The sequence below is a fragment of the Syngnathus typhle genome, linkage group LG1 (assembly GCF_033458585.1).
Source record: "Syngnathus typhle isolate RoL2023-S1 ecotype Sweden linkage group LG1, RoL_Styp_1.0, whole genome shotgun sequence".
NCBI lineage: Eukaryota > Metazoa > Chordata > Actinopteri > Syngnathiformes > Syngnathidae > Syngnathus > Syngnathus typhle.
In genome coordinates, this window is record NC_083738.1 from 23127259 (window position 1) to 23146833 (window position 19575).

At 48.9% G+C, this 19575-nt stretch overlaps 5 protein-coding genes across 8 annotated transcripts; 4 read left to right on the forward strand and 1 right to left on the reverse strand.

Annotated features, from left to right (window-relative positions):
* Positions 1 to 6: 6 nt before the first annotated feature.
* On the reverse strand, positions 7 to 3449 carry LOC133151416 (uncharacterized). Of its 2 annotated transcripts, none has more exons than XM_061274431.1 (4): positions 3308 to 3449; positions 753 to 892; positions 346 to 687; positions 7 to 275 (listed from the first exon to the last, which is right to left on the reverse strand). In XM_061274431.1, the coding sequence occupies exons 1-4, from the start codon at positions 3325 to 3327 to the stop codon at positions 133 to 135; spliced, it is 645 nt and encodes a 214-aa protein (XP_061130415.1). In that variant the 5' UTR covers positions 3328 to 3449; the 3' UTR covers positions 7 to 132. The 2 variants fall into 2 exon arrangements, with proteins under 2 accessions (XP_061130415.1, XP_061130408.1); XM_061274424.1 differs by lacking the exon at positions 3308 to 3449 and adding an exon at positions 1327 to 1539.
* On the forward strand, positions 2314 to 4424 carry LOC133151414 (leukotriene B4 receptor 1-like). Its single transcript, XM_061274416.1, has 4 exons — positions 2314 to 2862; positions 3365 to 3565; positions 3631 to 3671; positions 3886 to 4424. The coding sequence occupies exons 1-4, from the start codon at positions 2314 to 2316 to the stop codon at positions 4181 to 4183; spliced, it is 1089 nt and encodes a 362-aa protein (XP_061130400.1). The 3' UTR covers positions 4184 to 4424.
* Positions 4425 to 4922: 498 nt separating this feature from the next.
* On the forward strand, positions 4923 to 6887 carry ltb4r (leukotriene B4 receptor). The gene is made up of 3 exons (XM_061274402.1): positions 4923 to 5392; positions 5454 to 5730; positions 5800 to 6887. The coding sequence occupies exons 1-3, from the start codon at positions 4923 to 4925 to the stop codon at positions 6181 to 6183; spliced, it is 1131 nt and encodes a 376-aa protein (XP_061130386.1). The 3' UTR covers positions 6184 to 6887.
* Positions 6888 to 7023: 136 nt separating this feature from the next.
* si:ch211-63p21.8 (kelch-like protein 33) lies at positions 7024 to 10822 on the forward strand. Of its 3 annotated transcripts, XM_061274359.1 has the most exons (5): positions 7024 to 7853; positions 7929 to 8494; positions 8582 to 8952; positions 9027 to 9197; positions 9276 to 10822. In XM_061274359.1, the coding sequence occupies exons 1-5, from the start codon at positions 7112 to 7114 to the stop codon at positions 9793 to 9795; spliced, it is 2370 nt and encodes a 789-aa protein (XP_061130343.1). In that variant the 5' UTR covers positions 7024 to 7111; the 3' UTR covers positions 9796 to 10822. The 3 variants fall into 3 exon arrangements, with proteins under 3 accessions (XP_061130343.1, XP_061130337.1, XP_061130351.1); XM_061274353.1 differs by having other exon boundaries at positions 7024 to 8494; XM_061274367.1 differs by having other exon boundaries at positions 7024 to 8494; positions 9406 to 9644.
* Positions 10823 to 12432: 1610 nt separating this feature from the next.
* ache (acetylcholinesterase (Yt blood group)) lies at positions 12433 to 19518 on the forward strand. Its single transcript, XM_061272660.1, has 9 exons — positions 12433 to 12657; positions 14748 to 15240; positions 15529 to 15752; positions 15833 to 16093; positions 16191 to 16413; positions 16486 to 16686; positions 16788 to 16977; positions 17050 to 17228; positions 17367 to 19518. Exons 2-9 carry the CDS (start codon positions 14787 to 14789, stop codon positions 17486 to 17488), a joined length of 1854 nt encoding a protein of 617 aa, XP_061128644.1. The 5' UTR covers positions 12433 to 12657; positions 14748 to 14786; the 3' UTR covers positions 17489 to 19518.
* The last annotated feature ends 57 nt before the right edge of the window (positions 19519 to 19575 follow it).

Consider the following 19575-nt stretch of genomic DNA (forward strand, 5'->3'; position numbering starts at 1 on the left):
TCTCTCTTATCATCCCATCAAAATTTTAATTTGACATATGCAAGCACAATCTCATGTCATAAAAAGAATCCCAACAATACAAATGCAGCCATTTTGTGCAGCCAGTGGCAAGGCTCCATTTGGCACAAAATGTCAAAGCTGCATCAGTGAGAATAGGTAGCCTGCGGCAATGGCTGCCGCAGCGGCCGCCGCCGCCGCCCCAATCAGGAGAAGTCCCTTGAGGATGAGCGCTTTGCCCGTCGACGGTCTCGCCTGCGTCCCGTCGACAGGACTAGCTGCAAAAACGACACGCAGCCAAGGTTATGACGCACCATTTGCATTTCACCTTTTTTTTTTAAAGCTCACCTGTGACCATGACGTGATATTTTCCAGAGTCCACATGATTGCTGGTGTTGACTTGACACCGGTACACGCCCGAGTCTTCCATTCGCAGGCTGGACAGTTGCAGACTTATTTGTCCCCTTCCCAGAGCATCCCAGTCGCACCGCACCCGTCCTACCAAATGAACCACCACGCTGTCCTGTAGTTGAAAGAGGACGGTGACCTCACCCTCCCTGAAGAACTCGCAGCGGATCCGAAGCAAGGTGAGGGACATGTTGGGATGGCTGGTGAACTTCCAACCCAGGGTTATGTTGTCATTCTCTCGCGCCCAGTAGGAGTCCCGAGTCACGTTCACGTCTAATCCACCTGGAGAAGTCAACGTGAGGGCAGTCAGGTTACGTGATCAGATGCGTCAGATGAGGACAACTTACAAACGCTGGCAAACATCAGGCCGATGAGCAGAGTTATCGGGAAAATCGCCGTCATCTTCCCGGAGCGGCCACAAGTACATCGGAGTAAAAATTCTTGATGCTCATCCGGGGCGAGATACAATCTGTGGTCTGTGGTGAGTCTTTGAAACACACCAGAACTAATGTTAGATTTAATCTTCCTGCCTCACGTCATCTTGTGACGAACCATCCAAAGTCACTTTGGTCCATTGTGGAGTTATTATACGCGTGTATAGAATGTTCTAGATTAAGCGAAGTCTGACAGCTCCAGTGAAACCTAGAAAATGGATGCATTTCCATCAAGAAGTCTGCCCCACCCCACTCTTTTTTTTTTTTTATTGACATTTCAAAACTTAAGCCTTTCACAAGCCCGGAGCTATGTTCCCAGCCGTCATTAGCACATAGCTCGATGTTTACATTTTTCTAGGATGTCAATTTTCCTTCCAACACATTTCAAGAGTTCCCAGTCAAATGATTCCCAGGTATGACTTATGGTCATAGGTATGGTCTCTCCATCTTTTCTTTATGATCAAGCTCATAGTCAAGGATGGCTCACGCTTGTCTCCACAGAAGCTCTGTTTCAAGCGCCTTCAGATCACTTCTGTTGTACATGGAAATTATATGAAGTTGATATTTATGATTGTAGTCTCACAATCCGCTGCCGACACTCCTTGACCCTTTGTTGCTCTACGACACTACACATCCAGGTAAGCGTAGGCGGAGAGGTAACGAGAAAGCCCCTCCCTCTCCCTCCTAAGCTTGCGTGCTGCAGCAGGCGCGACTCCTTGACGAGCCGGTGGGCGGGAGCAAAGGTTAAGACGAGCCACCGCAGCAAGTTCAGCCTCACAATTGTTTTTGGACACCGTCTGTTTCCCTTTTGGGTTTTCACAGGTGAGTTTTGAGTTTTTTCGCTTTGGGAGTGTTTGCGTATGCGTTTTCCGAGAGACTCCGATTTGAGAGGGGTGTGTTGCTGCTTTGATTCCTTTGCAGGTTGTGAGTCACAGGAAACCAACGCAGCCACACACAAGACAAATCTGATTGCGCAATATTTGGCTTTCGGTAGCAATGTGGTGGAGCGTAACCATACGAGAACAAAATATGAGATAGTTTTGAGAAGCTCAACAATTGGCGACTCAAAAGAAATCGTTTAAACCCAAATAAGTTTTCTCTGTCAGTGTGGCTCAACATGTTGTGGCCTCATCACCATGGCAACGTGCCTGCTCTTAAAGCCCTAAGCATCTGACACTTCCTAGCCGAGAAGAACCGGAGCAAACTTCTTATCTGCCCATTTTTCGGTCTCTTTTCCAAGTTGAGAGAGCCATTTTGAAGAAGTCGGTGATATTAGGATACTCGTGAAACATTTCTTGCGTCGAGGTCGCTTGACAAAAAAGAATCACATGTTGCTTCACCCAAGCATGTCTGGTCTGGACTCTGGAATTAGGAGTCTCTGTTAAAACTCGTTAAGCTCACCCCACCCCACCCCACACACTTTGACAAAAGTTGCTTGTGCTTTTTTTCTCTTTTTTCCAGCAGCTGCGCCCCGATGGCGCTAGCCAACAGCTCCTCCACGTTGCACCCGGTGAAAAACGAAAACATCGTGGACAGCACGGCCGCTACCACCGTGGGCGCCCTCATCCTCAGCCTGGTCTTCCTCTTGGGCTTACCCGGCAACCTCTTTGTCATCTGGAGCATCATGGCTCGGGCCCGAAAGCAAACCATCACCACGCTCCTCATCCTCAACCTGGCCATCGCCGACGGTTCGCTGATGGCGTTGACGCCGTTCTTCATTGCTTACTTGGTGATGAAGAGGTGGGTGTTTGGGACAGTGATGTGCAAGGTGCTCTTCTACCTGTGCCTGGCCAACATGTACGCCTCCATCCACATCATCACCCTCATGAGTCTCTATCGGCTGCTGGCCGTACTGCGGCCGCAGCGCGTGAGCGTCCTGGTGGGCCAACGGACGGTGGCGTGGACGCTGGCGCTCATGTGGGCGTTGGTGGCAATCGCCTCCGTTCCCGCGATCGTCTTCCGCGACGTGAGGACCAATGCCGACCGCGCCATCTGCGACTCCTACCACGACGACGAGAGTCACGTGAGTTTTCTCCGATTGGTTTTTTCCCCAGAGAAAGGAAATAAGCCCGACTTTTTTGAAAAATATATTTTTAGCAGAAGCTCAAATTGTCTTTCAGCCAAACATACTTTTTATACTTATGACCTCAAAGATCTTTTCAAGTTTTCACTAGACCACAATCCTCCAAAACCTCATGTAGTGAAATATGTTACAGTACAACTACTGGTCCAGTAGAACAGCTCAACTATATTTTGGGTCACTTCAAATGGTAGCAGCTGCACGAGATTAAATATGACTGGTTCATTCCTAACAGAGCCACTTCCCCAGTTCTAAGAGGGTGTGCAGACTTTTGCAACCAAATTCCAGTTAGTGAGAACGCGCTTTGAACTCCAGATGCTGTCCAAAAAAAAGAAAACCTAAAAATTGACCCCCGTATTGAAATGACTCAATTGTTCGGATGACTCACGGAGCCTTGAGCACTCTCATTCACAGGAGGACGTCGTCTCGTTCCTCTTGTTTGCAGACGGTGGTCCAGTACATGCTGGAACTTGTTTTGGGTTTCCTGATCCCGTACAGCATCGTGGTGGTCAGCTACATCTGCATCCTACGCCGCATCCGACAGACCAAATTCCGCCGACGCATTCGTAGCGAGAAACTCATCTTGGCCATCGTGGTGACCTTTTGTGCCTTCTGGCTGCCCTACCACATGGTCAACATGGTGCAGGTATGTGCTCGCCGCGGACGCGTGATGTCCGCAAACCAATTTATATTCCGTTTTTGTTTCCTTAGGTCACGTGGGCGCTCTGTCCTGAGGGTTCGGTTAAAACAACGTAAGCCGTCACACGTCCTTTAAATTCTTGATGTCTTGAGGCTTCGGCTGCCTTCCGTCCTCTTTGTGGTTCCTTGGGGATCTTCTGCTGTTGGTCTCAGTCAACTGTCCTTGTCTCTTTGGCTTTCCCAAATTTGCTTTTCTCCTTTTAAGTGTTTTGATTGTGGGATTTCAAGTTGTTCGTTTCATCTCATGAGAGCTTGTTTGTCCGAAAGGCTGGCGAAAATCTGGCACCGAAGTCGCGCTGTCACGTCCGCTGTGGCCTTCATCAGCAGCTGCGCCAACCCGGTGCTGTACTTCTTTGCCGGCAAGTCATACATCCGGCGCGAGGGTCTGGCCTTCATGGCCCGCCTGTTTGAGGCGGCCGCCCTGGATTCCATCTCCAGGAAGAGCCGTCAGAACAGCCAGAACAGCCGCGACAAGGACAAAGAGGCAGATGGGGTCATGCTGAAGGACAAATTTCAGGACTCCAACTCGAGCGCCAATGTCAAAGTGCTGAAGTCTCCGACGTGACGAAGCCTCTGACATCTCGCCGCTGCTGGCTGGCATCTCCGAATGTCTCGTCCGTCCTTTGGCACGGTGAGCTGTCCTGATGAACAATGAGGACGGCGAGCCTCAAAAGAAGAGCTCGGGGACTTATTGATGTCCATTTTTTTTCTTGCCATGGTCTGTGTTGTTGTCTTATGCAAGTATGTCTTTGCATAACAGAAAAGGTCCAAATAAACAAGCTGTTCCAGCCGCACCGTTACAAAAATGACGACTCACTGGAGACGTCATGTCCCCGACTTGCCGTCAAGAAACTTCCTGAGGTTTTTCTTGTTCTATTCATTCATGTTCTGCTTTCACAACCGGACGCCCTCTCGTTGGGCAAACCCGAACAAGCCGATGAGATCCACACTTGTCATTGAACAAGACAACTCACACTGCATCAGGAGTTTCCCCATTGAGGGAATAATAAAGGATTATCTTATCTTATCATCGTGAGAGCTGATTCCAACATTGGTTCCAAATATTCGAAATAGCGTCCTTCTCATCCATCCAGGTAAGCTTCATTTTGTTCTGCTCATCCTTGAAGATCTTATTGTTGGCCGTGTCCCAGGGCACCTTTTGCGAAACGCCGATGTTGTAACGTGACTCGAGCAGAAACTAGTTGGCCTCCCTGCAGTTAATTCAACATATCCTGTTTCCTGTTCTGTCTATGAAAAGTCGCCGTCGACAATAGGAGAAGTCAAAGTATTCGGCCGACGAAGCCATGGTGTCCAATAGCACCGGCGCCTTCTCTCTCCCCGTCAGCACCTCAGCCAAGGTCGGCATGGCCATCCTGACCTTGGCCTTCGCGTTGGGCTTCCCGGGGAACCTCTTTGTGGTGTGGTCGGTGGTTTGTCGTGTCCAAAAGCGCTCGGTGACGTGCTTGCTGGTCCTCAACCTGGCGGCGGCCGACGCTTTGGTGTTGCTCACGGCGCCCATTTTCCTGCGTTACCTGGCCGGGGGGCAGGGCTGGGAGTTTGGCTCGGCGGCCTGCAAGCTGGTGCACTACCTGTCCAGTGTCAACATGTACGTGTCCATCTACCTCATCTGTCTGATGAGCATGGATCGCTGGCTGGCTGTCAGCAGGCCTTTCCTATCCCAGAGGATGCGGACTAAGCGCTCCCTGCTGATCCTCCTCCTGGGAGTCTGGGTCATGGCCTTCGTGCTGTCACTTCCGATGCCGTTCTACCGAAGGTAAGTCCCGCGTGTGCCCCGATCGTTGATTGCAGACTGACGTTTTCTCGTGTGTGCGCAGCAACCTGAGGAAAGTGTTCCCCAACAACGCCACGTTGAAATTTTGCGTGCCGTACCACTGGCGAAGTGTGGGCCATCGGGTCTTTCAGTACACCTTTGAGACCATCATGGGCTGCCTGGTGCCCTTCTCCCTCATCAACACTTGCTACTCGTCGGTCATCTGCCGCCTGCAGAGCGCCATGTTCCAGCGGCGCGGCAAGGGCAGCCGGCTCATCTTGATGATCATTTGCACCTTCGCCGTTTTCTGGCTGCCGTATCACATCGTCAACACCATCGAGGTGATTCGATCTTCCGCATGCGAGGATGGTGGATGTCCCCGCATTTAACCCCGTGCTCCCCTCCGCCAGGTGATCGGTCTCTTGCAGGGCAGCCAGGCGACGGTAGCGGCCGCCCTGGTGGCCCGCCCCAACGTCACCGCCTTCGCCTACTTCAGCAGCGCCGTCAATCCGATTCTCTACGTCTTTGCCGGCAGCTCTCACATCCGCCAGGCCGGCCTCAATTTCATGGGCAAGCTCTTTGAGGCCACCAACTCGGAGAGCAGGAGCACGTCCACCTTCACCCGCAGCGGACGCACCAGCTCGTCGCGGGAAGACACCTCGGTGCTGCAGACCCTGTCGGTCAAATTGGGGAAGCCGTTCAGGGGGAGGCAGGGAGACGGCGGCGACGTGTCGACGAGAGAGATGGACGAGCCGGAACTGAAGACTCTGGCAAGTGTCGAGCCGTTCGAATAGTGTAAATACCCTGATCATCTTTCTTTCTAATGTGGATTCTTCCTTTTGTTTTTGTATACCTACAATGATACCCACTTCCATTGTCACAATGCTGCCTTCACATAGCTAATATTGCTTCATTTTGAGAGAACTATTCATGTAATACAGTAATCCCTGGTTTATCGCGGATAATTGAAGTGAATAAGTGAAATCCACCAAGTACGGTCACCAACAAGAAGTACTGGGCAGGCTAACGAGTTAGCGGAAAGATGCTAATTTGCAATCGTGCTAACACGCGAAAACGGACTTCTAAAGGAATTTAAAAGAATATTTTGAGCAATACTACATTGTCCTAAAGTTTAGACACATGGTCCTCAATTTAGAAGTTTTATTTTGACTTTAAATGTTTTTTTAATTTGGGGAAAAAAATCCGCGATGTAGTGAAACCGTGATAAACAAAACGCGAAGTAGCGAGGGATCACTGTATGTTTATTATTGTTACTATAACAGCGAGAGTTGGTCCGCTCGCGCATAAATTGGACTTTCAAGATTTGTGGCGACAAAAACGAGATTGCATCTGTCGAAGCGCACTTCCTGTCTTTCACCACACGCTATTTTCAAAACCTCACGCGACACTCATCTGAGAACTGTCAGTTTCAGCAGAATCTTTGCGTCATGTTCTTAGAGCGGGAAAAGTATCAAATAAATGGTTTGCTGGAAAGTAAGATTCCCCTCTTGATTGTGAATGCGAGTAATCGGACACACGATGCTATGATGGTGCCAACTCGGTGTGAAAGTGAATCCGAGGAACGGCCGCGCTTAGAATAGAATCTTGTTGCTGTCCAGCGGGAGCGCGAGCAGACTGCTTTGAGTCTTGTAGAGAGAGAAGAGTGCACAAGGCGCACTTTCATTTGTAATTTAAAATCTAATAAATCTCGGTTGAGTCCACATGGAGGCGAGCGGGAGTGGCCTGCCAGTGGAATGGGAAGAGCAGTGGAGAAAGGAAAAGGAAAGGAGGAAACAAGTACTGGGAGAAGGGAGGGAAGGTGTCGAGCAGGACAAACGTGAGCTAAGGAACATCGTGGCCTTCAATGACTCCAGATTGGGGCTGACGAGCGAGAAGGCGGAACCACGCGGATCCAAACTCAGGGAAGACGGAGACGATGTCCGACCATATTGGAGCGAAAGCTTTCCCGGTGAGACGTTCAAGGTCCTGAGGGAGTTTCTCGACTCGCGTCTCCTCACAGACTTGACCTTGACTACTGAAGACGGGAGCAGCTTCCACGTTCACTCTTCCATCCTTGCCGCCGTCAGCGCTTTGATTAAGGCGAGGGTGAAGGAAGAAATGCTCAAGGGCCGTCAGGAAGACACCGCTGCCCATCAATGGTGTCTGCTTCTGGGTCCAGATGTGGGTCATTGTGGGCTGCGGGCAGTTGTAGACTTTGCCTACACGGGGGAGCTCAGAATGGGCGACACCCTACCCCAAATTGAGGCAGCGGCTCATGCGCTCGGCGTTCCGAGATTGTCGGAGCTCTGCGAGCGAACCGCAGGAGCCGAGGCGGGTCCGGGAAGGCGACGAGCAATTTCTGCCGAGGAGGAAATGAGACAAACCCTTCGTTCCGTAGAGCAGCTGTGGGCTGAAGGTGTGGGCTGTGATGTCATTTTGGACGTGAACGGAGCTTTCTTCCATGGTTTGTACAATCGGTCTGGTTGTGAACTTATTTTTACGGTTGCTTCTGCTCGAACTGAACTTCGGCTCGTGGCAGTCCACAGGACGATCCTGGCAGCAAGCAGCGACTACTTCCGAGGAATGTTCACCAGCGGTATGAGAGAGTCTCGTCAAAGCAGTGTTGCCATTCCTTGCCAAGTAACCCCAGAGATGGCGGCTTTGGTTTGCTTCTGCTACCGCGGGAGCCTTCCTCTTAACTGGGACTGCGTTTTCGAGCTGGCCTGCACGGCGCTCCGGTTCCAGTTCCGGTCGGCTGTCTCGCTTTGCCTCCTCTTTATGAAACAGGAAATGGATGCTGGTTCCTGCCTGGATGTGGCTTCTTTTGCTGAAGCTTACGGAATGGCAGATCTCCTCGAGGAAGCCAATGACTACGTGCTGCGACACTTCTCGGAGGTGTCGGCTACTGAAAAGTTTCTGGACCTCCAAGCTGAGAAGCTTTTGGAGTTTCTCTGCAGCGATGGTCTCAGCGTGCCGTCTGAGCTGATCGTGTTTCGAGCTTTAGTCTCCTGGGTGGAGGCGGATCCTGAAGAGCGCCTAGGACACGCCGACAAACTGATGAGAGGAGTTCGCTTCCCTCTCATGACCTTTCGAGAGTTCAGGGAGGTCAGTGATCTTGTTCAAGGCATCTTAACGAAGTGGAGTTGCACTGACATGCTTTACTCCTTTCCCACTTTGTGATCTTTGCTTTAGGTTAGGGCCATCAACCTGCGAATGGAGACCAAAGAGGTGCAACTTCATGTTGCTGCTTTTAAGGAATTTGGATCCAGCTTCTCAATGGAGGATCACTGTCGGGTGAGGCGCCCCAAAGACTCCCTGGTTCTTGTCGGCGGGGACCGGCTGGACCCAGATACGGGTCAACGCAAACCAAGCGACGAACTCTGGTTTGTAAACTCCCTGCGCTCCGGCATAGGCCTGGTGAAGGACATTGAGTGGAGGAGGCTGGGCCACATTCCAGGTAAGCCAAAATTCAGACACGGCGTCGCGAGACTCAACGGGCGCTTGTTTGTGGTCGGAGGATGTCACTTCTACGCCAAAGACGACGTGATGAAATCCACCTACAGGTGAACACGCTTGATGCTCTTCCACAGTGGCGGGCGCTCACTAGTCTGTTGTTTTTTTTTCCCCATCGAACCAGCTACGACCCTGAGCTAGACCTCTGGAAAAGGTGCACTGACATGCAGGAACGTCGAAGTAACTTCTCAATGGTGGTGCACCGAGGTCATCTTTGTGCCATTGGTGGAGATAAGCAGCTCAACACTAATTTAAGCAGTGTGGAGATTTATGACCCTGAGGCTGATAGCTGGAGGTGAGCTTAAGTCAGGACAAATATATTGGCTTGATTTGTTTTTCTTTCCTGTCTCACGCCATACCCGGGTTCTCTCAGCTTCGCCCGTCCTCTGCACCAGCCGCTAAGCGGCCATGCCACCACAGTCTTTGATGGAAGGGTGTTGGTGTCTGGAGGTTTTGACCCTCGGTATGTTTGTGTCGCTTCCCTCTTCGTGTATGACCCCGAGGTGGGAAGCACCCACCTGGCTGATATGCTTCAAAACCGGGCCCAACACTGCATGGAGGCGCTGCGAGGTCTCCTCTACGTGGCCGGCGGCATGTGCAACCTGAGGAAGTATTACACAGACCAGCTCACCTGCGAGCTTTACGATCCTTCTACTGACTGCTGGACGTGTCTTGCGCCGCTGCCCGTACCTCATGTGGGTGCAGCCTCGGCCATCTTGGAGGAGAATGTCTACATCCTTGGAGGGTACTGTCAGGAAGACTACAGCGAATCTGGACTCGTCCACAGGTTTAACCTCGTCACACAACGCTGGGAGAGGATGGGAAAAGTGCCAGCGGCCGTTACTGACATTCGAGCCTGTGTGCTTGGACTGCCCCGGCCCTTGCGATGCTAGCTTGAAATGTCACGTGTACTGGCTTTCTCACCAGTGTGCCGGCAAACTATTTCCAACAAAAAATTGGAATCTTCTACAGCGGCCTTTGCGAATAAACCGATGGTAACATGAACAAAAGTGACATTGCGGATTGATGTGAGAGGAATTGCTGAATAGACGCACTCAGGTAGAAGGACAGAAGATACAAAATTATTTTTTATTCCTGTTTATTAATGTGGTTATTTCATTTTAGTCACAGACACTCGAGAATGACAGCGACCAAGAGCAAAGCTGAAGAGCTTTGACATTTATTTTCCCGTGAAACTACATGTTACGAATTTCTGACTGAGTGAGCAAAACACTTGCACTAAGCGTCCACAGGAGGGCGCTCTTAACGGAAACTGTTGACCTTTCAATACAAGACATACAGAGGGCAGAACAATTATTATGATAAATCTACCATGCATTATTCTTCTGTTTTATTTACCATGCATCATTTTGTTTGATTCACCATGCATAATGATTAGTATGTTTGATTTAGCGCATGCATTATTATTATTCTAATTAATAATGTATTTCAGGGGGCCAGTGCCTCTTTGGCCCCTTCTAGCTCAGCCAGTGAGCAGGTGTCAACCTCACCAATAACCTGTTTTATTACTAAAGATATTTTTAATCACAAAAAGGTTTTATGCAGTTATTTATAATGATGATTATTATTATTATAATAATAAATGACGCTAATAATGAACGTACATGCATTAGTTGGATGTGGGGGAAAGACATTTAGGCAGTAGTAGTTGGGCACTTGTGTGGTGTCAAGTAATGTCATTGTTGAGCCACTGGGAGTCACTGTAATCATCAAAAAATGTTATGGGTGGAACTGAGGCCTTCCAGACTCCTTCCTGTGTGGAGCCAAAATGTTCAACACACAAAGCATGAAATAAGATGTGAGATGAATAGTCACATGTGGAAAAAGGGATGTGGTCATTCACAAATGTGAAAGAAGCTTGTGGTGAGCTGCCTCAGGACATTAAAGTTGTACAAAACACTTTTGAACATAGAGAGGGGGGGGGGGAGTACGTTCGGCTTGAATAGGCGCTAAAAATAACTGCGATTGACCAATCGGATTGTGAGGCTGACATATTGAGAGCATTTGCTTATTTTAAAAGCGCACCACAGTATATTTAGCTGCTGCATGCATGTCATTATGAGAGTTGAGCTCTTGTCCAAGGAGGGACGTCATTCATCTAAACATTGGACTAATCTAGCGCGATGCAAACAATAGTGGTTGAGCAAAAGTCACAAATGGCGTGTCAGCAAGCACAGGCAGATGAGTCCGCCGGGTAGGAGGGAGGGAATGGCACAGCAGAGCTTGGAAGAAGAAAGCACCAAGAGATTGATGTCTTCTGCCCAGTCAGTGTTGCTGCAGTGGCAATTAGATAAAAGGTCTGGATTAGCAGTCAGCACGCTTGGGCCACAGTCAGCCTATTAGATTTGTCGCCGACATGACCGTAGCCACTGAGGAAACGGGGGTGCATGACTGACAAGAAAAAAAGCTATCCAAATGGCTGCTTGTCATATTTGTTTCTGTCGCTTCACATCAGTCACAGAACGGGACACAATATCAGCATCATTAAAACATTTGTCCAAGTAGGAAAGAAAGTCAACTATGAAGCGTTGGGCGATTATAGAAAAAAAGAAACATTTATTCATTGAGTTCAAAACTATTCTCCTCGCAAAACTCAACTGTTCGAAACTACACTCATTCTTCTGTGCACGTTAAACCCTTGATTCTTGCAATTTTGAGCACATTCTTCCAACACAAACTTTCTTATCTCTATCATTATTTTGTCTCGGGCCAATTGAGTTACTTTTACATTTGCGCCTTGCAATATTCTATGCTATTATATTTATGATGGCTATGTTGCCGGATTCATGGATGATGAATGTAAGAAAACAAGTAATTGAGCACTGCAGCAATTGCCCGGCTGTGTGTGCGCGCGCGCGTGCGTGTTTTAATTTACCCGAAGGAGAAGAGAGAAGCAGGACAGGTCGTTTTGATGCCACTTAGATTGATTAAAATCTGTCAGCTGCAGTGCCTCGTCCACTCCCCCCTCCCTTCGTCTCTTCCCGACATTCCTGACATGTTGACCAAAGTCGACCGATCGTAGCATTTTCCGGCCATATCGCCCAGCATCGGTGGTTAAAATGTAATTTAGTACAAATGTTTTTTTTTTTAATTAAAGATTTGGGATGTCACTAACAAATAGTTATAAAATGATCGATTACACGAGTAAAATGCATTTTTGACAGTAATGAGTCGAAAGTACAATTTCAAATCTAGGAACTCTTCAATTTGCTTCAGAAGATATCGCATTACAATGACTAAAGCATTTTCTGATTGGTTGTTCACAACAAAACACGTCTGTCTATATTCATAATATCAAAATAATGAATTTCTGCATTTGTTTTTTAAATCTTTTATCATATAAGCATAGGTAGATTGAGCCTGGCAAAGAAATGAATTGCTCAGTGCTGGCGTTGCGTTTTTACTGTGCATCTTGAACGTGAACTTGATAGAAGGAACGTGAAGTCGTTGACAGGACCTCGCGCCGGTGAGTTCTCGCGAGACTTGGCGAGCCCTTCAAGGCGAGCCCTTCCCAAACACCCCGCCTCCTCTCCCCTCAGACTTCTGTGTTGTCGTGCTGCTGCTGCTGCTGCTGCTCCTCCTGCTGGATGTGAGCCCCCCTCGCCCCTTCTCGTAAAAGGAACCGGGCCACATTTTGTATTTGTACGACCATCCGAAAAAGACAAGAGAAAGAGGAGGAGACGACTGCTAGCAAGTGCTCCTATTCGCTTTGCCGCCGAAGGGAAGGCAGCCAGGTAGGTCGGACTCCTAAAGTCATAGCTTATTCCCTGCAATACAAATAACGAACACTTTGTTTTTGGAATGATGTGCTTAGCGTGACTGTCGACGCCAGCGCGAGCGGAGGAGAGGCGCGTTTGATCACAACCTGTGCTGGCTTCGTCCATCACTCAGCTGACGTTGTTAGCAAGCACGACGTTAAATGACATGACGCCCTTAAGTTCATCTTTGCAACATCGCCCGTAGCCATGGTTACCAGATCTATTCGCGATGCCCGAGAATACAACTACTGTATTTAATTAATGTACGTTGACGTGGCCTTAAACTAAAAGCAAACATCACAATTTAGCTCATTTTTGTAGCCCTTCGCTTTGGTAAAAAAAACAACAACAAAAAAAACGAATGACATTTTCAAAACGTCTGTAATTTGCCTTTACAATATTTTCCCTAATTATGATTGAAGCTAAGCAATAGGGTTTGGTCTCAACTTCTCCACAATTAATAAAGGGTTTTTTTTTTTTTCTGGACAAGTTGGTGAATAGTACCTAATGAGTACATCGGCTTCACACTTGTGAGGATGTCTGTTATTTTGTACCGCTGGATACTTCCTCAGACATTCCAAAAGTGAAAACGATCTAAAAATGTTGTCTGTTTATGTTAAATCAATGTTGCTGGAGAACAAATATAGAATATATAGTCAAATAGAAACCTGATTGACTCCATTAAATCGCATATATGCTGCCACTAGCAATATAGTGCTTTTTAGTTTTTGCATCAGAACAGACGTTTGACTATTCATCACCTCTTCAGTTGCAACACGTACCTAATTGATTACCAACTGAATCGAAAATAATTTTCAAAATCGATTAATCCTTTAGTGACATTATCACTTAAATTAGTCCAAATCCTTTGAATTTCAGGCTTCAAACAGAAAAGATTTTTTTAATTTCTGTTGCGGGACATGAACTAAATATTTTTCCAAATAAGACATTTATAAATAACTGCTTTGACTATCAATGATCAACATTTGTGCCCATTTTCTGGCATTTGTACGTTGCGGTTTTTGATCTATTCTGTGCGCTGGTGTGTTTATGTTTATCCGCTCGGGCTGTTGCCAGATGGAAAATTCCCCCGCTGCCAGTCAAGCCACTGCAGCACTCGAATAAGTCGCGGCGGTTTATTGGCTTCTTGACACTTTGAAGCATCCACCGAAATGCATATTATAAAATTCGGTTATGAAAACTGGGATGACTTCACGTCAGTTTCCTTAGCAGAAGATAATCCTCACGGTGATTCCACATTGCAGAGGTGCCTAATAAACTGTCCTTTGATGAACGCTCATTCGGAGTGTTTCCATGAGGGGGATTTGGAAACATATGACATGACCCCCACCCACCTCGCTTGCCAGCGTCTCTTCCTGTAAATTCAATCCTCCTGTGAACTTCATACACAAATTCTTCGGGCTAATTTGAGAAGTGACACACTTTCTTTCCACTCGTTCAGTCTCTCGCTGTTGTATTGAAGCTACGGCACGAGCCGCCACGCCGCCATCCGATGGGGAGGATCCCACGAAACGATTCAACGAGCCGATTTTAGTCGCAGTGTAAATGTGCTACAATATGCACGACGAGCACCTGTCTGCCTCGAGGCGGCTATTTATGTTTTGCGATGTATGGTTGTCATAGTGACAAAATCAGCATTAGGGCCTACTGTGTGTGTGTGTGTGTGTCTGTGTCCGTGTGTGTGTGTGTGTGTGCGCGTGTGGAGGATATGGCCACTATTTTGGAACATTCCCTCTGTTTAATCGACAATCTATTTTAGCCATCTTGTACACTTTCCCAAATATTTTTTCAACAACAATAACTGCACTTTAGGACACACTTGTTTGTAGCCTGTCAGCTCCTTTGTCTTTGTATTTGCTGTCGTATTGTCTCAGTTTAACGGCCTCCGACCCGAGCGTGAGTTCACGTTCCACGTGGTCACCTTGAAGATACTTCCGGATGGCCTCGCTTTTATGTCCTCCACTGATTTATTCTTGCACTTTGGATCTGTTCGCCATGGCTCCGCTTAATCCGATTACTTTGTCACCCCCTGCGTCCGTCTGCAGGTCTGCGAGGAAACCGATCTCCGAGCCCCTCCGCCCTCCATGTTTGGCGTTTTGGTCGCCGTCATGCAGACCGCCATCCTTCTCCTGTCCCCGCTCGTCCTCTTCTCCCTCCTGGCTCCGATCGCATCCTCTCAGAGCGAGGCAGACCTCACCGTCATGACCCAGGCGGGACGAGTCCGGGGCATCCACATGCCCGTGCTGGAGCGGGGCCACGTGACAGCCTTCCTGGGCGTCCCCTTCGCCGAGCCGCCCGTGGGGAAGGGGCGGTTCCGCCCGGCCGAACCCAAACGTCACTGGGCGGGAGTGTACGACGCCCATCACTACCCCAACGCCTGCTACCAGTTTGTGGACGTCACCTTCCCTGGCTTCATGGGCAGTGAGATGTGGAACCCCAACAGGGATATGAGTGAGGACTGCCTCTACCTCAACGTGTGGGTGCCGCCGTCGCCCAGACCTCACAATCTCACCGTCATGGTGTGGATCTACGGCGGAGGTACGTTACTTGTCTTGTTAAAATACTCTGGGATTTGCACATGTGTACACACCCTCCTATAACTGGAAAGCGGACTTGGAACCGATGATGATGATGCACACTTCAATCTGGTTATTGCAGTTGTTCAGCTCTTTTTTTTTAATTTTTTTTTATTTTTATGAAAACAAAAACCTGGCATTTCAACAGGGGTGTGTAGACTTTCTACGTACGTTATGTGACACTGACCTGACAATGATGCCTGATTGTTTTCATTTTCCATTAGTATAGTCAGGCTCTTGTGCTTTGCAGGATTCTACAGCGGCTCTTCATCCCTGGACGTGTACGATGGCCGTTACCTGGCTTACAGCGAGACAGTCATCGTGGTGTCCATGAACTACCGCATCGGCGCTTTCGGTTTCCTGGCTCTGGACGGCTCCTCGGAGGCTCCCGGCAACGTGGGCCTGCTGGACCAGAGGATGGCCTTGCAGTGGGTCCAAGACAACATTCACTACTTTGGCGGGAACCCCAAGCAGGTTCTTTTCAAGCCCGCAGACTTAATCCGATGTCGGCAGGCTGTGAGCGGCTCGGGCGTGTTTTTCTGCTCCAATAAAAGGTGACCATCTTCGGGGAGAGCGCTGGCGGCGCCTCGGTGGGATTCCACCTCTTGTCTCCAGACAGTCGGCCCCTCTTCACCAGGGCCATCCTCCAAAGCGGAGTTCCCAACACCCCCTGGGCCACCGTCAGCCCGGCCGAGGCCCGTCGACGGGCCACGCAGCTGGCCAAACTGGTGGGCTGCAGCTGGGGCAACGACACCGAGCTGGTCGACTGTCTACGCACTAAAACGCCACAGGAGCTGATTGACCAGGAGTTTCAGGTGAGGACCACCACCGCGCCCGCAACCCTTGCACACTCGGAATGTTATCTATAACTTCAACAACACGTTTGTGGCATTTGCGCCATCTTCCGAGCAGGTCCTCCCGTGGATGTCCATCTTTCGGTTTTCGTTCGTCCCCGTGGTGGATGGCGACTTTGTGCCCGACGCTCCGGAGGCCATGCTGAACGCGGGAAACTTTAAGGACACTCAGGTGCTACTCGGGGTTAACCAGGACGAGGGCACCTATTTCCTGCTGTACGGCGCCCCTGGCTTCAGCAAGGACAACGACAGCCTCATCTCCAGGGGGGACTTTCTGGAAGGTGAGGCTCTCCCGAGATGGCCGTCCGTGTGGAATTGCGGCTGAGCCACCGACGGCGCCTTCTTTCTGCAAGGTGCCAAGCTGAGCGTGCCGCACGCCAACGACATCGGCCTGGAGGCGGTGGTGCTGCAGTACACCGACTGGATGGACGAGAACAATGGCCTGAAGAACCGCGACGCGTTGGATGACATTGTGGGCGACCACAACGTCATCTGCCCTCTGGCTTTCTTCGCCCGCGCCTTCGCTCAGCACAACGCTCTCAAGTCCAACGCTGGTACGCTCCACCGCCGCTCCATCTCACCCGACTTCTCCCCCCAGAATTTTTTGCAAAACACAATCCACAAAGCTTTTTGTCATCATACGCTCCGCCATCAGGGGTCTATCTCTACCTGTTTGACCACCGAGCGTCCAACCTGCCCTGGCCCGAGTGGATGGGCGTCATCCACGGCTACGAGATCGAGTTTGTCTTCGGCCTTCCCCTAGAGAAGAGACTAAATTACACCCAGGAGGAGGAGAAGCTGAGTCGCCGCACCATGAGATACTGGGCCAACTTTGCACGATCCGGGTGAGAGTGGCGGCGATCGGTCAGCAGGTCGACCGGATCCGCCGCTCACTCTGCCATCTTGTCACCGCTCAGCAATCCCAACGTGAACGTGGACGGCTCGGTGGAGAGCAGGAAGCGCTGGCCTCATTTCACCGTGGCCGAGCAGAAATACGTGGCGCTCAACACGGAGCCCGTCAAGGTCCACAGGGGTTTGAGGAACCAGATGTGCGCCTTCTGGAACCACTTCCTGCCACGCCTCCTCAACATCACAGGTTAAGCCCTTCCGAGTAACCGTGGCAACGGTGACAGGCAAACCCAATTGGGGTCAAATCTCGTGCGGGCCTCTCAATAGCAGCGCTATGCAAAAGGCAATTCTAACAGATCGCTACTTGTGCCTTTTCCTCCCCCAGACAATATCGATGAGGCCGAGCGCCAGTGGAAAGTGGAGTTCCACCGTTGGTCCTCCTACATGATGCACTGGAAGAGCCAGTTTGACCATTACAGCAGGCAGGAGCGCTGCACCGAGCTCTGAGGTTCCCGGGTGGGCGAGGGCGTGGAGGAGGGAGTGGAGCCAAAAGGGGGCGCCAGCGGGTTGAAGCCACAGGCCAAACGGAGCAGGCAAGCTTATTTCCTCCATAGCCACTTTAATGACAACAGTAGATAAACTGCTCAAGCACTGTATGTCCGTATTTATTATTTTTGAATGATTCTTAATTTATTGACTATTTATCTCTCTCACTCTCTGTGTTTTGCATCTGAGGGAATCTGCCTCTCCTCGCTCGTCTTTTTTTTTTTTTGTCCAACACATCAGGATTTGATTATTTTTGTGTTGATTTCTGCCACCGGGGCTTTAAAAACAATTCCATCCCTCAATTTCAACATAAGCCATCTTAGCTGGAAATCATTTCCTAGCCACTATATCGTGGCCTATATAGTGAGTTGGCCATTTTGTAGTGCTCTTGGAATGTGTTGTGAGTAGTTTTCCCCCCTCGCCCCCTCCCATGCTTTTCTGAGAAGAAAATCAAATATATGCAGAGATCATTTCTGTTTGTTTGATAAGTTGTTGGTGCCATCTTGGGGAAATTGTTGGAAAGAGGGGAGAGCATTTGGTCAAGCCGTAGCCTTGTCTCATAGAAAAAAAAAAGTGTCGTAGCCATCTTGTGGCATGCGTAGGGCAATTACGACCCCCTTTTGGTAGGTTCCCATTCGCCATGTTATTTTATTTTTGCTGTGTTCACTGAAGTTGCATTGTGGGTTGGGCATCACAACCATCTTGTTTGTTTAATATTTATTCCAAAATGTCCACCAACTGATTTTGATGTTGTGTGGCAACAATAATGGCATTAATTGTCTGTTAGGTAGGTGATTAGTTTTGGTTCTTGTGGCTGTCAACGTCACCACCGATTACCATCTACTTTCCTCCTTGCTATTATCCGTCATCCCTCTCTTCTCTGCGTCCGACCTGCATCCGCAGCCCCTTTTGCCATCTCGCTCTCCGGCTCTCTTTTCTCGTTAGCGTAATGGAGGCTGAGTAATTCACTCAGCGGTGGGATGATGTGACAGAGCGTTGGCTCAGCCTTTACCCTGCCAGCCAGTGGAGCATGGTGAATGGATGGAAAGGGGGGGGGTGAAGAGAAAAGACATCCTTGCATAACACACGTAGGAGACTGAATGTTGCTTAAAGCATTAACCCTCTGGGCTTTGTGTAGGCCATTTCTGGAAGAAAAAAAACATTGTCGTTTCACATTACACACAGTTCAGGAGTCAGAGCGAATGTGTTGCATTTTAAACTACATAAATTAGGCTTCCACTAGCTTAATGCTACCAAATAATGCAAAACATTATTGCTGTTTCAGAAGCAATAGATATTTGAACTCAAACGGGACACATTAAGACAATGGAGTTCCTCATTATCTTCATCGTGAGTTTAATATTTGTCATGTTATATATATTTGACACTAGCTCAAGGCCTCACTGTATATCACATATTTTACTGTTAGTATCAAATTTTGGTCACTTACTAATGGGTGGCTTGAGATGGGTTCTCATCCATCCCTCAACAGTTTTTCGGAACAAAACTAACCAAAAATTCTTTTTGAACCGGACTTGAAATGAATGCGCGTCGGCATGTTGAATGGATGAGAAAGCTGATGTCCAAATGCATGCTCTCATCTGATGTTACCCTTTGCCCTCAAGCAATCCCATCCTAATGCATGTCCTCCAGTATTCCTGAAAATCGCTCCAGACTCTTATTTCCTATTTATTTTTCAAGAGTAAGTGAGAACTGTATCTCAACAGTTTGCTAGGTTTGATGTTAGCAATAAAAAATACAAGATATATTTGATATTTATTTCCAAATGTGGTAAAGGCCGGGAAGTGTTCCAACTACGAAGAGGCTTTCAAAGCAATAGAATTGAAGCAGTAATGACGCTAAAAGCGTTCCCTCAGCCTCGCAGTTCAACTCGTAAATGTTGAAGGCTTCTGTCGCTTTCCAATATGTCTCTGTGTATCTTGAATGCTGACTTGTAGCAATGAATAAAGATATCCTTATGCTTCTGTCCAGCCTGACCTCATGTCTGCTTCATTTTGCGGCCAGTCAGTTTCACAAGCTAACGCCAG

What these genes read in the sequence shown, in the direction of transcription:
- LOC133151416 (XM_061274424.1), bottom strand. Translation starts at nt 1,382, where the DNA reads ATGTACAACAGAAGTGATCTGAAGGCGCTTGAAACAGAGCTTCTGTGG. An exon ending in CCTGATGTTTGCCAGCGTTT is followed by an intron (nt 688 to 752) that starts GTAAGTTGTCCT and finishes TGACTTCTCCAG; the next exon opens with GTGGATTAGACGTGAACGTG. An exon ending in ATATCACGTCATGGTCACAG is followed by an intron (nt 276 to 345) that starts GTGAGCTTTAAA and finishes TCGTTTTTGCAG; the next exon opens with CTAGTCCTGTCGACGGGACG.
- LOC133151414 (XM_061274416.1), top strand. Translation starts at nt 2,314, where the DNA reads ATGGCGCTAGCCAACAGCTCCTCCACGTTGCACCCGGTGAAAAACGAA. An exon ending in ACCACGACGACGAGAGTCAC is followed by an intron (nt 2,863 to 3,364) that starts GTGAGTTTTCTC and finishes TCTTGTTTGCAG; the next exon opens with ACGGTGGTCCAGTACATGCT. An exon ending in ACATGGTCAACATGGTGCAG is followed by an intron (nt 3,566 to 3,630) that starts GTATGTGCTCGC and finishes TTGTTTCCTTAG; the next exon opens with GTCACGTGGGCGCTCTGTCC.
- ltb4r (XM_061274402.1), top strand. Translation starts at nt 4,923, where the DNA reads ATGGTGTCCAATAGCACCGGCGCCTTCTCTCTCCCCGTCAGCACCTCA. An exon ending in CCGATGCCGTTCTACCGAAG is followed by an intron (nt 5,393 to 5,453) that starts GTAAGTCCCGCG and finishes GTGTGTGCGCAG; the next exon opens with CAACCTGAGGAAAGTGTTCC. An exon ending in ACATCGTCAACACCATCGAG is followed by an intron (nt 5,731 to 5,799) that starts GTGATTCGATCT and finishes CCCCTCCGCCAG; the next exon opens with GTGATCGGTCTCTTGCAGGG.
- si:ch211-63p21.8 (XM_061274353.1), top strand. Translation starts at nt 7,112, where the DNA reads ATGGAGGCGAGCGGGAGTGGCCTGCCAGTGGAATGGGAAGAGCAGTGG. An exon ending in CCTTTCGAGAGTTCAGGGAG is followed by an intron (nt 8,495 to 8,581) that starts GTCAGTGATCTT and finishes TCTTTGCTTTAG; the next exon opens with GTTAGGGCCATCAACCTGCG. An exon ending in CCTGAGGCTGATAGCTGGAG is followed by an intron (nt 9,198 to 9,275) that starts GTGAGCTTAAGT and finishes GGGTTCTCTCAG; the next exon opens with CTTCGCCCGTCCTCTGCACC.
- ache (XM_061272660.1), top strand. Translation starts at nt 14,787, where the DNA reads ATGTTTGGCGTTTTGGTCGCCGTCATGCAGACCGCCATCCTTCTCCTG. An exon ending in TTGGCGGGAACCCCAAGCAG is followed by an intron (nt 15,753 to 15,832) that starts GTTCTTTTCAAG and finishes CTCCAATAAAAG; the next exon opens with GTGACCATCTTCGGGGAGAG. An exon ending in TGATTGACCAGGAGTTTCAG is followed by an intron (nt 16,094 to 16,190) that starts GTGAGGACCACC and finishes TCTTCCGAGCAG; the next exon opens with GTCCTCCCGTGGATGTCCAT.